The 12335-nt window shown below is 35.0% G+C and overlaps 1 protein-coding gene across 1 annotated transcript in view; it reads left to right on the plus strand.

Moving 5' to 3' along the window:
- Window positions 1-12335, plus strand: part of CNTN5 (contactin 5) — a 704421-nt gene that overhangs the window by 156407 nt on the left and 535679 nt on the right. Inside the window, exon 6 of the mRNA XM_006833948.1 lies at window positions 9698-9901. Coding sequence (XP_006834011.1) covers window positions 9698-9901 — 204 coding nt within the window. The remainder of the gene's footprint in view (window positions 1-9697; window positions 9902-12335) is intronic.

The raw sequence follows: 12335 nt of genomic DNA on the forward strand, positions 1-12335 counted from the left end.
CTTGAGAAGGATATCATGTTTGGTAAAGTAGAGGGTCAGAGAAAAAGAGGAAGACTGCCAATGAGATGAATTGCAAAGTGGCAGCATCAATGCACTCAAATGTAGCACTGATTGTGAGATTATCCTAAAATCGGGTGTGTTTTGTTCTGTTGTGAATAGGTCACAATGAGTCAGTACCAACTCAATGGCACCTAACAAAAAAACAACAACAAGTCATTTTCTAGTAATTCTTCATGTATGTATTTCCTTTAAGCAAAACTCTCCATATTAATTTCAATAAACACCTTAAGTTCTCTGGCAGGATTCTAGCCACAGATATTCTATTGTAGACAAAAGGTTACAGTCTGTAGGCTTTAACATTAAATTGTGTGCAGCCTAGAGTAGATGCTTCTTAATGCGAAGTTTGAAGCCTAAATTGAACTTGTGCTGCTCACTACTGAACATGGTTGAGTAGATACTGGTCCCTGACTTGATGGAGTTCCTAATTCAATAAAAATAATGTTAAAAAAAACCCAAAAAACCCTTAGCAAAGCAAGAAAATTAGGTTATATTTTGAAAAGAGTTAGCAATGACCTTTATATTTAGACACAGGGCTCTTGGGATTAAAAGTCCTCCATAATGTGAAGCATCCACAGAGAAAATAAAAATAGCTACTGTCACCCAGCTGGTGTAATCACTTGAACTTCAGAACTTGGAGTTCAGTAGCTAGGAGCTGTTTCAGTTGTGGATTATGGGAGAATGCCAGTTTACTGCTGTGACTGGTATAAATAATCTTTTCTTTATCTTCTGTTTTGCTGTAGGTGTTCTGAATTATATGCACATAAAATTTTATTTTGTCTCCATGACACATTACAATTTTGAAGCAAAATTCTGCTTCTTTTGACTTTAGGTAGCAAACATAATGAAAATATATGCTTCACAAAACTAAAAAGAAAAAAAAAATAAGAAAGAATTAGTACTTTTTTGTTCAACAAGAAAAATGAAATTCAATGTAATAATACAACCTGTCATTATATAAAGTTGATTTCATTTTTAAGCATATGACACATGTTCTCTCCTGCTTTAAAAAATATCTTGAATCTTTCGGTTCTAAGTGTCAGTTAGACAGCTTTATGCATTGTCACTCTCAGGATCCTTGCCTCTGGCTGTGTTTTAGGTGTGAATCTTCTGACACTTGTAGGAATTAAATCCAGGAATACAAGGTGTAAGGTGAATCTTCGTTGTATCAAATCTTGCATTATATTACATCATCTATGCTGGATTACTTTCTACCCTTCTTGAGCAGTTGCTGCATATTAACCACTCTCACTTAAATGGCTCATGTAAGTCTCAGCATAATCATATAATTAGGTATTTTTATCCCATTTTATGGATGCTGAAACTGAAGTTTAGAAAGAATGTTGCTATTCTTAAATGCCGTTGGGTAGATTCCAACTCATAGCATCCCTCCATAGGGTTTCCGAGGAGTAGCTGGTAGGTTTGAATCACAGGTCTAATTGTAAGGACCTCTGGTAGCGTAGTGGTTATGAATCGGACTGTGACCTTCAAAGTTAGCAGTTTTAAAGTACCAGAAACTATACATCACCACCACCACCAATCTTAGAATTGTATTCTAATCTAGAAAGATTAGATTACAATACTTAGGCTGTTTTACTATAATGACAAAATATACGCTTCAAGTATGAAGTTGTTGTTGTTGTTAAGTGCCATTGAGTTGCCTCTGACCCATAGCGACCCTGTATAGGGTTTCCTAGGAGCAGCTGGTGAGCCTGAACTGCCAACCTTGCAGTTCAAACAGGTTGGCAGTCTGGCACATTAACCCACAGCGCCACACCAGAATACCAGGATGATAGATGCATTTAAATTCTCCTTTTATTAGCTGGTGCTTTACACTAGTTCCTTCACCTTGTCTGAGCCTCAGACCTTAGATGTTTAATAAGATAATTACGATGATAGTTACTACATCTTGGACTGTAGTACTAACTTTAGATGTAGTGTCTAACCTACCACTTCCGCTGTTAACACTGTTTTACAGATGAGATTGGGGAAATTAAATAGTTTGTCCAAATATGGTTGGTAGGTCATGCAGCCATTTCTGAAATACCTTATGTGTGTGATTTCAAAGTCCACAATTTAATTCTCTCATGTTGCTGCCTTTTAATATGTGTGTGCATGTGTGAGTGTGAAAAACAATATGAATTAAGTAGAAAAAAATGTGTAAAGCATCTGACTCAAGTAAACTCTCAGTTCCTAAATGAATTTTCTGCCCCTGCCATAATAAATTATTATAAACTTTGTGGCTTAAAACAACATGAAATTATTCTCTCACAATTATGGAGCCAAAAATTCAAAATCACAGTCTCAGCTGAGCCACACTCCTCTGCAGGGTTTAGGAAAAAAGCCTTCCTTACTTCCTTCAACACCTGGTGTTGTGACAGATTTCAGCCTCTGCCTTCATGTTCACGTAATACTGTGCTTTGTGTCCATGCCTTTTCACCTCTGTTCCTCATAAGGCCGTTTGTTATTGGGTATAGGGTTCCACCCTAAATCCAAGAGGTCTTATCTCAATATTCTTAACTGACTGTAATGACTCTTGTTCTAAATAAGGTCACATTTCAGAGGTAAGAACTTGAAGATATCTTTTTTGGGGGGTAATATCGAAATCTACAACATTTCCTTTCCTGGCCCACCTGTTGTTGTTGTTGTTGTTAGGTGCCATCGAGTTGGAACTGACTCATAGTGACCCTATGTACAACTGAACAAAACACTGCCCAGTCCTGGGCCAATGTCACAATTGTTGCCACAATTGAGCCCATTGATGCTGCCACATGGCCAATCCAACTTGATGGGTGTCTTCCTTTTTTCTCTGACCTTCCACCTTACCAAACATGATATCCTTCTCCAGTGAATGCTCTCTCCTGACAATATGTCCGAAGTATCAGAGACAAAGTTTGGTCATCGTGTCCTCCAAGGAGCACTCTGGTTGTAATTCTTCCAACACAGATCTCTTTGTTCCTTTGGCTGCCCATGGCACTTTCAATATTCTCCTTCAATACCATAACTCAAAAGCATCAATTCTTCTATGGTTTTCCTTATTCACTGTCTAGCTTTTGCATGCATGAGATTATTGAAAATAACTTGGCTTGGGTCAGGTGCACCTTAGTCCTCAAGCTGACATGGTTGCTCTTCAATGCTTTAAAAAGGTCTTGTGTAGCACATTTGCCTAATGCAATGCATTGTTTGATTTCTTGACTGCTGCTTCCATGAGTGTTGACAGTTGATCCAAGAAGAATTAAGTCCTTGATAAATTCAATCTTTTCTCCACTGATAAGAATGTTGTTTTTGGCGCAGTGGTGAGGATTTTTGTTTCCTTTACATTGAGATGTAATCCATACTGAAGGCTTTGCTCTTTGATCTTCATCAGTAACTCTTTTAAGTCCTAGTCAGTTTCAGCAAGCAAGATTATATCATCTGCATATCACAGATTGTTAATGAGTCTTCCTCCAATCCTAATGCCACGTTTTTCTTCATATAATTCATCTTCTCTGAGTATTTGCTAAGCATACAGGTTGAATAAGTATGATGAAAGACTACACCCCTTTCTTAATTTTAAACTATTCAGTGTTGGCGTGTTCTGTTCGAACAACTGCCTCTTGGTCCATGTACAGCAGAATCCTCATGAGCACACATATAGTACTTCACAAGGAATACTTTCTCATTACTCCCATTATCTTAATTTCACTCTCATCTAAACCTAGCACCCTACCACCCCCAATCTTCATATATATAATCCCTCTAATTACTTGATTTGCCTGAGTCAGATTCTTCAACATAAGTGTCAATGAACATGTTCAAGCAAAGGCTAAATGACTGGCCATTCCCAGCAGATACTAAGCTGAAGAGAGAAGTTGGACTAATTTAAATTTAATGTGAATCTAAGATTCCGTCCATGAAAACATTTCATTGTTCTTTTGTAAAACTGATTCCCTTCTCTTTAGTTCTCAGTGATGTTGTTAAGTGCCATCAAGTCGGTTCCGACCCATCACAACCCTGTATAGTGTTTCTGAGAAGCCGCTGGTGAGCTTGAACCATCGACCCTATGGTTCAAACTGACTTTGCAGTTCAACGCATTAACCCATAGCACTACACCAGAACTCCAGTGATAGTAAATCCCAATTTCTTAAAATTTCTCAGTGTCTGTATTTAATCCTACTGCAAATGTGACATTTGAGTCATATTCTCAACTAAAAGAGTCTGTGTAGATCTTAGAAAATTTTCAGTGACTCTGAAACTATGATAAAAAAAAACTTCTGTTCCTAAAATTTAGAAATTTGTATAAATATGTGTGGGGATATTTTTATTCCAAATTATTCATTAGTTTACCAAATATTTATTGAACAACTACAAATGAGTCATTTTGTTAGATTATAAAGATGTTATTTCAAAGAAAATACATGCTGTGAATGTCTTTCTAAGAGGACTTGATATAGCAAATACTGGCATGATCCATCACAATAAAGATAGGAAGTCAGCAATGTAAAAAGACGTTTTCTATGTACTTGCTTAAATGTGGTTGTTGTTATTAATTGCCATCAACTAGGTTCCAACTCATAGCGGCCCTGTAGAGAGTTTCCAAGGGGCAGCTAGTGGGTTTGAACCATCAGCCTTGCAGTTAGCAGTCTAGTGCTCATCCTACAGCTCCACACCATTAATAAATAATAGAATAAGTCTGTATGAGTTCCTTTAATGTATCATTAATTAAAAAACTAAGAAATGGCAACATCAAATGCAAACTTTCTAAAAAGTAAATAATTGTAGTGCTAATTATTAAGCCTTACTGTTTTGCCCAATAACTTATTTAGCTCCCTAATTCAAATAGCTTCACTTCAACTAATTCTTTGAAAAAAAAAAAAAGGACAAGAACTAATAATGAATAACAAAATCGTAGAAATGAATATGATTACTAGGCACATTATGGTTTCAAGTGGTATTTTGTTGAGGTTTTGGTGAAAGTTTACATAGCAAGTTAGGTTCTATATCTATACTCATTGATTGATGTGGTGCATCAGGATAATGCACTGGGCTGTAAGGTCAGTTTGAACCACAAGGTTGGTAGTTGAAATCCACCAGCTACTCCTCCGAAACCCTACACAAGTTTACTATGGGTTGACACCAACTCAATAGCACTTAACAACAAATTTAACAAATAGAATATTAAATATCACATTACAGAAATAACCAGAGAAGGATAAATTTAGGGATTTTGGTCATCATAGCTCATTAACTTGTCTGTGAAAATTTTTACCATTAACTATAAAATTAAGCATACTATAAAAACAGAGATTTAAAAAATTGTAGGTTTTCCTGCTTATAATTGCCTAGAATAAGAAAACTAACTCCCTGGGAGAGTTACATTATTAATTGGGTCAGAGAATAACTTAAAAGCTATATCCGTTGTTTTCTCTTAAAATCCTTAGACTGAAAGCTTCTGATGTGTACATACATTATTAGGAAAAAGAATGATTATTTCCTAACTTGTAGTTATATTTTGAAATGTTGAAGTGAATTGCCTATGTTTCTTCATCAAAATTCTTTTAAGGGCTTCAGAAAGTTCAGTTTGCAGTTTTAGTCCCCTTCCTTGCACTTTTTTCAGCCAATGGCACTTCAGTGATGAGAAATGAGCATCATTGCTCGTATTAGTACTTGTGTTTTTATACTCCGTAGATGCGGGAATATATCATTTAGGTAATCATCTTATTTGTCAGGAGAGTAAAGAGAAGAGAGTCTGTTTTGTGACACTGAATCAATTGCAGCAATTGTCCTGAAACTCTACAATGCCTAACGCCATAAAAACCAAGGCATTCAATTTGGACAATAGACAGATAGCATCAACCTAGGGCCTTTATCACTTTTTAAATTGAGAAATTATGAGTAAAATAAAGCAAATTATATTTTTAAATATACAGATGATACTGCCACCTAGTAGTTTTTAAAATATGCTAATAAAATTTAACATGAAAATTGACCCCAAGTGGGACTCTTGGTAGATGCAAATTCAAAAGCATTCTTGGGGAGACTTTTATCACCTGGGATGTTCAGGATATCTCAAGAAATAGTTACTGCCTGCTAAAATAAGTCTTCTGACTGGAGGAACATGCCAAGAAGTTTTAAAACAGTTTACATTTTCTTAACTAAACAGATCATTAAGAGAGAATCTCAGAAAGACTATAAATCACAGTTGTCCTCTAGTCTTTCACTGTACTCTCAAAATTGTTGTTGTTGGTAAGTGCTGTCGAGTTGGTTCTGACTCATAGCGATTTTGCATAGGGTTCTGAGGCTGTAAATCTTTTGGTCGGAAGCAGAAAGCCTCATCTGAATGACTGGTGAGGTCAAATCACTGACCTTGTGTTTAGCAGTCAAGTGCTTATTCATAGAATCACAGTGCTCCCTCCTCTAAAATTAATACTTGGAATTGATAATAATAGTATGAAAATTAATGTTTAATAAGCCAGCATTATTAAACTCCTTTTATGTAACAACGTGGAATATGAACCCATGGCTGTGATGACAAACCACTTATGTTTTCATTAAATTTTTGAATTATTATATAGTCTTCATACCATCATATTGCTTATGTATACTTTTTTTGTGTGATTGTAAAGTAAAGCTTGAAAGAACATATATATTAAATGAATGATAATAAAAAATGTAGTACTGGAGTGGCACTGGAGGATAAGCATTAGATTGTTAACCACAAGGTAGGCGGTTCAAACCCACCAGTTGCTCTATACAGGATTACTAAGACTTGGCACCAACTTGACAGTACTTAACAATAACAATAGAAAATTGAAGAGCTTTATAGGAAAAAATAAGCAAACATTAAAATTACAGATATTTAGTTCAATTGCTTCATTTTTGGCATTGTTAGAAAATCCAGTCCAAATTGACGCTATTAGCTTTTCTATTGTTTTACCACTTCTCCTTTCTATTCCTCTTGGGGCATTTAAATGCATTTTGCTCTGTGAAACTAAAAACTTATTTAAATATCTACATAAGCAATTTTGAACCCCCAAATACTCATTTACCTGTAAAGGTGAGAAATTGTCAATTTTGTTTAAAAACTGTTTTCTATTCAAACAGTGTTTTCTATTATCAGTGTAACAGAAATCACATTAAAATAAGTCACAGCATGTACTTTGATTGAGCATTCCTGTCTTCTCCATATAATTTCAAGTGTTACACCCCCCAAAAAATTTTTTAAACCAAAAAATTTTATCTAATAAAAATGTCAAATATATTAAAATTTCTGTAGATCTAGCTATGTGAGCCACAAATGAGTCTCCATGAAAATAATTAGAAAAAATCTTGTTAGAGTCTTTGAGTTTAGAGTCTACTTGAACAGTGTGAAAACAGACTAAATTTTATCAGTGACTTTCTTTGCGATTCATTTGAGTAAAATCATATGAATATTAAAACAGTTAGAAAGATTTTTTTTTTCTTCATTTTTCAGTTATATGTTTTATTATATGAAGGGGCTTCAAAAAGTTTCCAAAAAACTGGAATTGAAAGATAATGGACTTTTTCCATGAACTCTCTGACATTCCTCTCTCTCTCTTTATAAGCTAATATAATACCATGAGTCCTGGTGTGGTGCTGTAGTATAAGCACTGAACCTCAAGGTTGGCAGTTCAAACTCACCAGCCAATCCTTAGAAAACTCTAATACAGGGTTGCTCTAAATTGGAACCTACTTGATGGCACTTAACAATAATAGCAATAACAAACATTCCAAAATTCTCAGGCATACACTAGAACTATAATATATGCCTTAAATTTAAGAAAAAGCTGTTTACGATTCTATTATTTCAACTTCTCAAACAGAAATTTATGGAGAAATAGTAATTTATCCTTGATGAACACATTATGTTGGTTGTACATTGAATTCAGATGAAAATGAAATAAGTGTTGTTATGTTCTGTCAAGTCAGTTCTGACTCACTTTGGGTTTCTCAGAGTGGCTGGTGGGTTTGAACAGCCAAACTTTCAGTTATCAGTCCAGTGCTTATCCTACAGTACCACACTTGGACTCCACAACTAAACTTTATGTGTATCCAGAAAAATTAAATTTAAAAATCTAATTAAATAAGTAGCTCTTGAGGGTTCTAGTAAAAGTTGATTGAGCCATGCATGAAGTTTTGAAATTAGTTGAATTGACTTTTCACATAAATGAGTAATCTTCAGGTCTCTGATTAAGGCCTGACTAAGAACTGGGTTTTCCATTTTAATTTTTGCAGATTAAATTGGATATACCATTTTATTAGGTATTCAATTATAGAAATTAAAAAGTGTGTTTGAGTATAGAGGATAGGGAAGAGACCTATGTTGGTGTTATGAATTTAGGAGCTGTTAAATATTAGTTGGGGGCTCAGGTGTGGCGTTGTAGGATAAGCAATGGGCTGCTAAACAAAAGGTTGGCCATTTAAACCCATCAGACATTCCCTGGAAACCCTGTACAGAGCCACCATGAGTTGGAACCGACTCAATGGTACTAATCAGTAATAGTAACATGTTTAAAAACCTACTCTTTAGGTACCATTTCTATTTTGGCAAAGGCAACTTCATTCTTCCAGTTGCACAGTTATCCAAAGCCAAAAACCTTAGTTCTGACTCTTTTATTTTTCTCTTATTTCATAACCAAGCCATAAGCAATTCCTATCAACTCTGTTGTTGTTGTTAAGAGCTGTCAAGTTAGTTCCAACTTATAGTAACCCTTGGTTTTCTGAGGATTTAAATCTTCTCCTGATCAGAAAATCTCATCTTTCTCCCATGAAGCAGCTGGCAGACTCAAGGTGCAGACCTTATGGTTTGCAGTCCACTGTTTATCGTTCGGAGCCACCTCGCTCCCTCCTGTCAACTCAGCTACCACATTTTCCCCTAGCATTATGCTCATTGCTACCACCATCTCAGTGCAAAGCATTTGCATCTCCCATGACTTTCTCTTCTCAATCCAAAAATCAATGAAATCTATAAAGATAACAAATTCACATGTTCTTCTCAATGCTGTCACTTTCTGGTTCTTTAACTCTGCTTTGCATTTCTTCCTGATACTTATCACTACTTGACATATACTTAATTTGTGTATTCTTGGTTTCTTTCCACTAGAATTGGAATTCAGACTTCAGACTTATTATTTCCTTCTAGAATAATGCCTGCCCTATAGTGACTCTCAAATAATTTTTGTTGAATAGGTCAGTAAATTAATGTAACTCAGGTATCTTGGATCCCAGGAAATTTTTGCTAATCAGCACAATTATTTAACTGTCTCTTTCACCTGCTTTTATTACAATACAATACAGTATACACCTTTGAGGATGAGACATTTTCTCATCTTCTTATCTTTGGTGAATGAATGAATGAAAGGTAATCATCCTTAAGGAATCTTTTTAGACATTTCTATAACCAGTAAGAATAGAAGTCTAAAGGTCCCTGAGTTGTGTAGACGGTTTGTGTTTAGTTGGTAACCAAAAGAATAGTAGCCCTTGTGATGTTATCTTTGAATAGAAAACATTGTATTATATAGGAATCTGGATCAAATCTCCATGGATTTACAGTATAAGTAACACTAAGATTTGTTGATTGAGTTTTGTTTGTTAGTATATAACCTGTGTCTTTCAACAGCTCAATTTTGTGTATTTTCAGAGATCATCTATAGCTGGGTATTTAATGAGTTCCCTTCCTTTGTGGCGGAAGACAGTCGGCGCTTCATATCCCAGGAGACAGGCAACCTCTACATTTCTAAAGTCCAAACATCAGATGTGGGCAGCTATATATGCCTGGTGAAAAACACAGTGACAAATGAACGAGTCCTTAGCCCTCCAACTCCACTCACACTACGTAATGATGGTAAGTTGCATTGACCAGGCTAAAGTAGCCAGCCATGCCAAATATGAAAATAAAAATGTATTAGTGGTTTTCTAATCACTTAAAATGTTTAAAAAGAAAATCAAAAGGCATTTACCATATTTGGAAACACTGTATTTTTAGACTAAGATTATGCATGCTTTAGAATAAAAACTTTGACATGGGAAAGTGATGATCCATGGATGAGAAATATCCCCCACAATGCTACTCCAGTGCCAAAAAGGGAAAGAGAATCTGAAAGGAACTGTAATAAAGACTCCACAGTTCTTTCCTTTGCACTTTAGTGCCTCTATATAGCATATGTGTATGAATTGCAAGCATTTTATGGGTTCACTTTTCATTACATTTTTATTTTAGCTGCCTTCAAATTGAATGTTCAGCTTTTAATACTTCATGGTATAGTTATAATTGTTATTATTGCTTTTCCAATAATAGGAGCAGTTGGAACTTTTACTTTTAAGTGCAATTCAGGCAGAAGTGATGATTCTATAATTATAGGTATTGCCATCTATCTAAAGTATCTTCAAATTTAAACACCTCATTTGTAGTTATAGACATTTACTGTTAAGCATTGCATTAAAGAAGTCAAGTGCTATATAGCAGTTGATATATGATATGCAGCTTGCTCTGTCATGCAATAAAAAAATCTATGGGAGCAGTTTTAAGAAACAAGCTTGTGAATCCTGATTGATTGCAAAGTTTTAAAAAATTCTATTTCAATTCTATCCTTCCTTTTGCGTGTTATTAGAATTTATATCGCTGCAACGTATGGTCAGAAGCTATAGCATAAGGATTTTTGCCTAGCACTTGGTTTTTTACTTTCTGTATTTAAAGTTCATAGTTTATATGTATTATAGTAAAAACCTATGAGACAAACACTACAAATGGCATGTCCATTCTAAAGAAGAGGAAACCAATATTAGAAAGATTAAGGTACTGTCAAAAGCAACACAGCTAGGTGATAATGTGGAGGAATTAGCAGGGGAAACAAGAATGGAGTTGGGAAAACCAATCCAGTTGCTAATAAAATTAGTCAGCCAAGATGTAATGAAACACTGAAAAAAAAAAAAAATAGTGGTAATAACATTGGAGAGCAGAGAACGTGACCGAGGTGTTAAGGAAGTAGAATTATGAAGATTTTATGAGTTATTAAATATGGGATTTTATAGTAGAAAGAAGTTAATATATAAAACAATGTCAAACCATTGACATAGTTTTTCTTGTAAGAGATGATTCTCTTCCCTAGGAAAGATAATACAAGAGAAGGATTAGTTTGAGTGGTGAGTGAACATGAGAAATTCTGTTGTAAATATGATTAGATGAAGTATCTTAGGGAAATCCATATAGAAATATGCAGGACACATTTGGATATGAATATCTAATACTCTCATAAATGAGGACTGAGCTATAGCAGGAGATTCAAGCAATGTTTTATATTCAATCACTGTAGTTGAAGTTTTGTGTGTGTAAAGTATGCTAACATCAAGGTTATCTAAGGTTTATCTATAGTGAGAAGAAAAAAAGGAAATAAATGTATAGTTTTAAAATTATCTAATTAAAATTGTGTTATTGTGATAATTATAAGCCATTTCCATAAAATTTCTGAGCATTTTCTTATTAGTTTCTTAAGAATTTAAAGCAAGCTTGACTGAGAATTACATTTTGCTTCTTAACTAGTAATTAGTTCAGCTTGTGCTATCCATTCGCTAGCACCTTATTTGGGATACTGACTGAGGTTGAGAAGGTCTTCTACCTTCTTTTCACATAAGAGATTTCTGTGGACATATTGCATTGATCATTACAACAAAGAAAAGCACACAAAACAGGAGTGTCTAAAATCTATTGGAGCACTTCATAAGTGATTTTAAAGATCAGTGCTCATGTGCAGCCTCTCTTTCACTGATGTGTCAGACCTTCTATCTTCTATGGTCAAACATTTCAAGCACACTTGTTTGTCTATATTTAAACTTCCTTGCTCATCTACCTGCATGTTGCTCTTGTTTGGTAAAACTCCAATACCTACTGAACTCAACTGTCCCCTTACTCTGTAATTGCCTTGAGAATCTGAAAGTTAGTTGAGAAAGTTATGCCCAGCATAGATTATGACCCAATAGATTTCTGTAGATTGTTCATATGCATCTCTCTCAAGTTTTCGGAAGCCTTTCAATATCCATTAAATTGAACTGCACCTTCTCTACCATTTCACACACAAAAAAACTACATATGCTATCTAACTGAAACTCCCTTATATTAGCACTAATAAAATAGTGTGGCACTGTAGGATAAGCACTTGACGGCTAACCACAAGATAGGACGTTCAAACCTACCAGCCATTCCTTGGAAACCCTATACAGAGATGCTTTGAGTCAGAACTGATTCAACAGCATTTACCAAGAATACATCTCCATCTACACTA

This window comes from Chrysochloris asiatica, unplaced genomic scaffold, assembly GCF_000296735.1.
Source record: "Chrysochloris asiatica unplaced genomic scaffold, ChrAsi1.0 scaffold00008, whole genome shotgun sequence".
Classification (NCBI taxonomy): Eukaryota; Metazoa; Chordata; class Mammalia; order Afrosoricida; family Chrysochloridae; genus Chrysochloris; species Chrysochloris asiatica.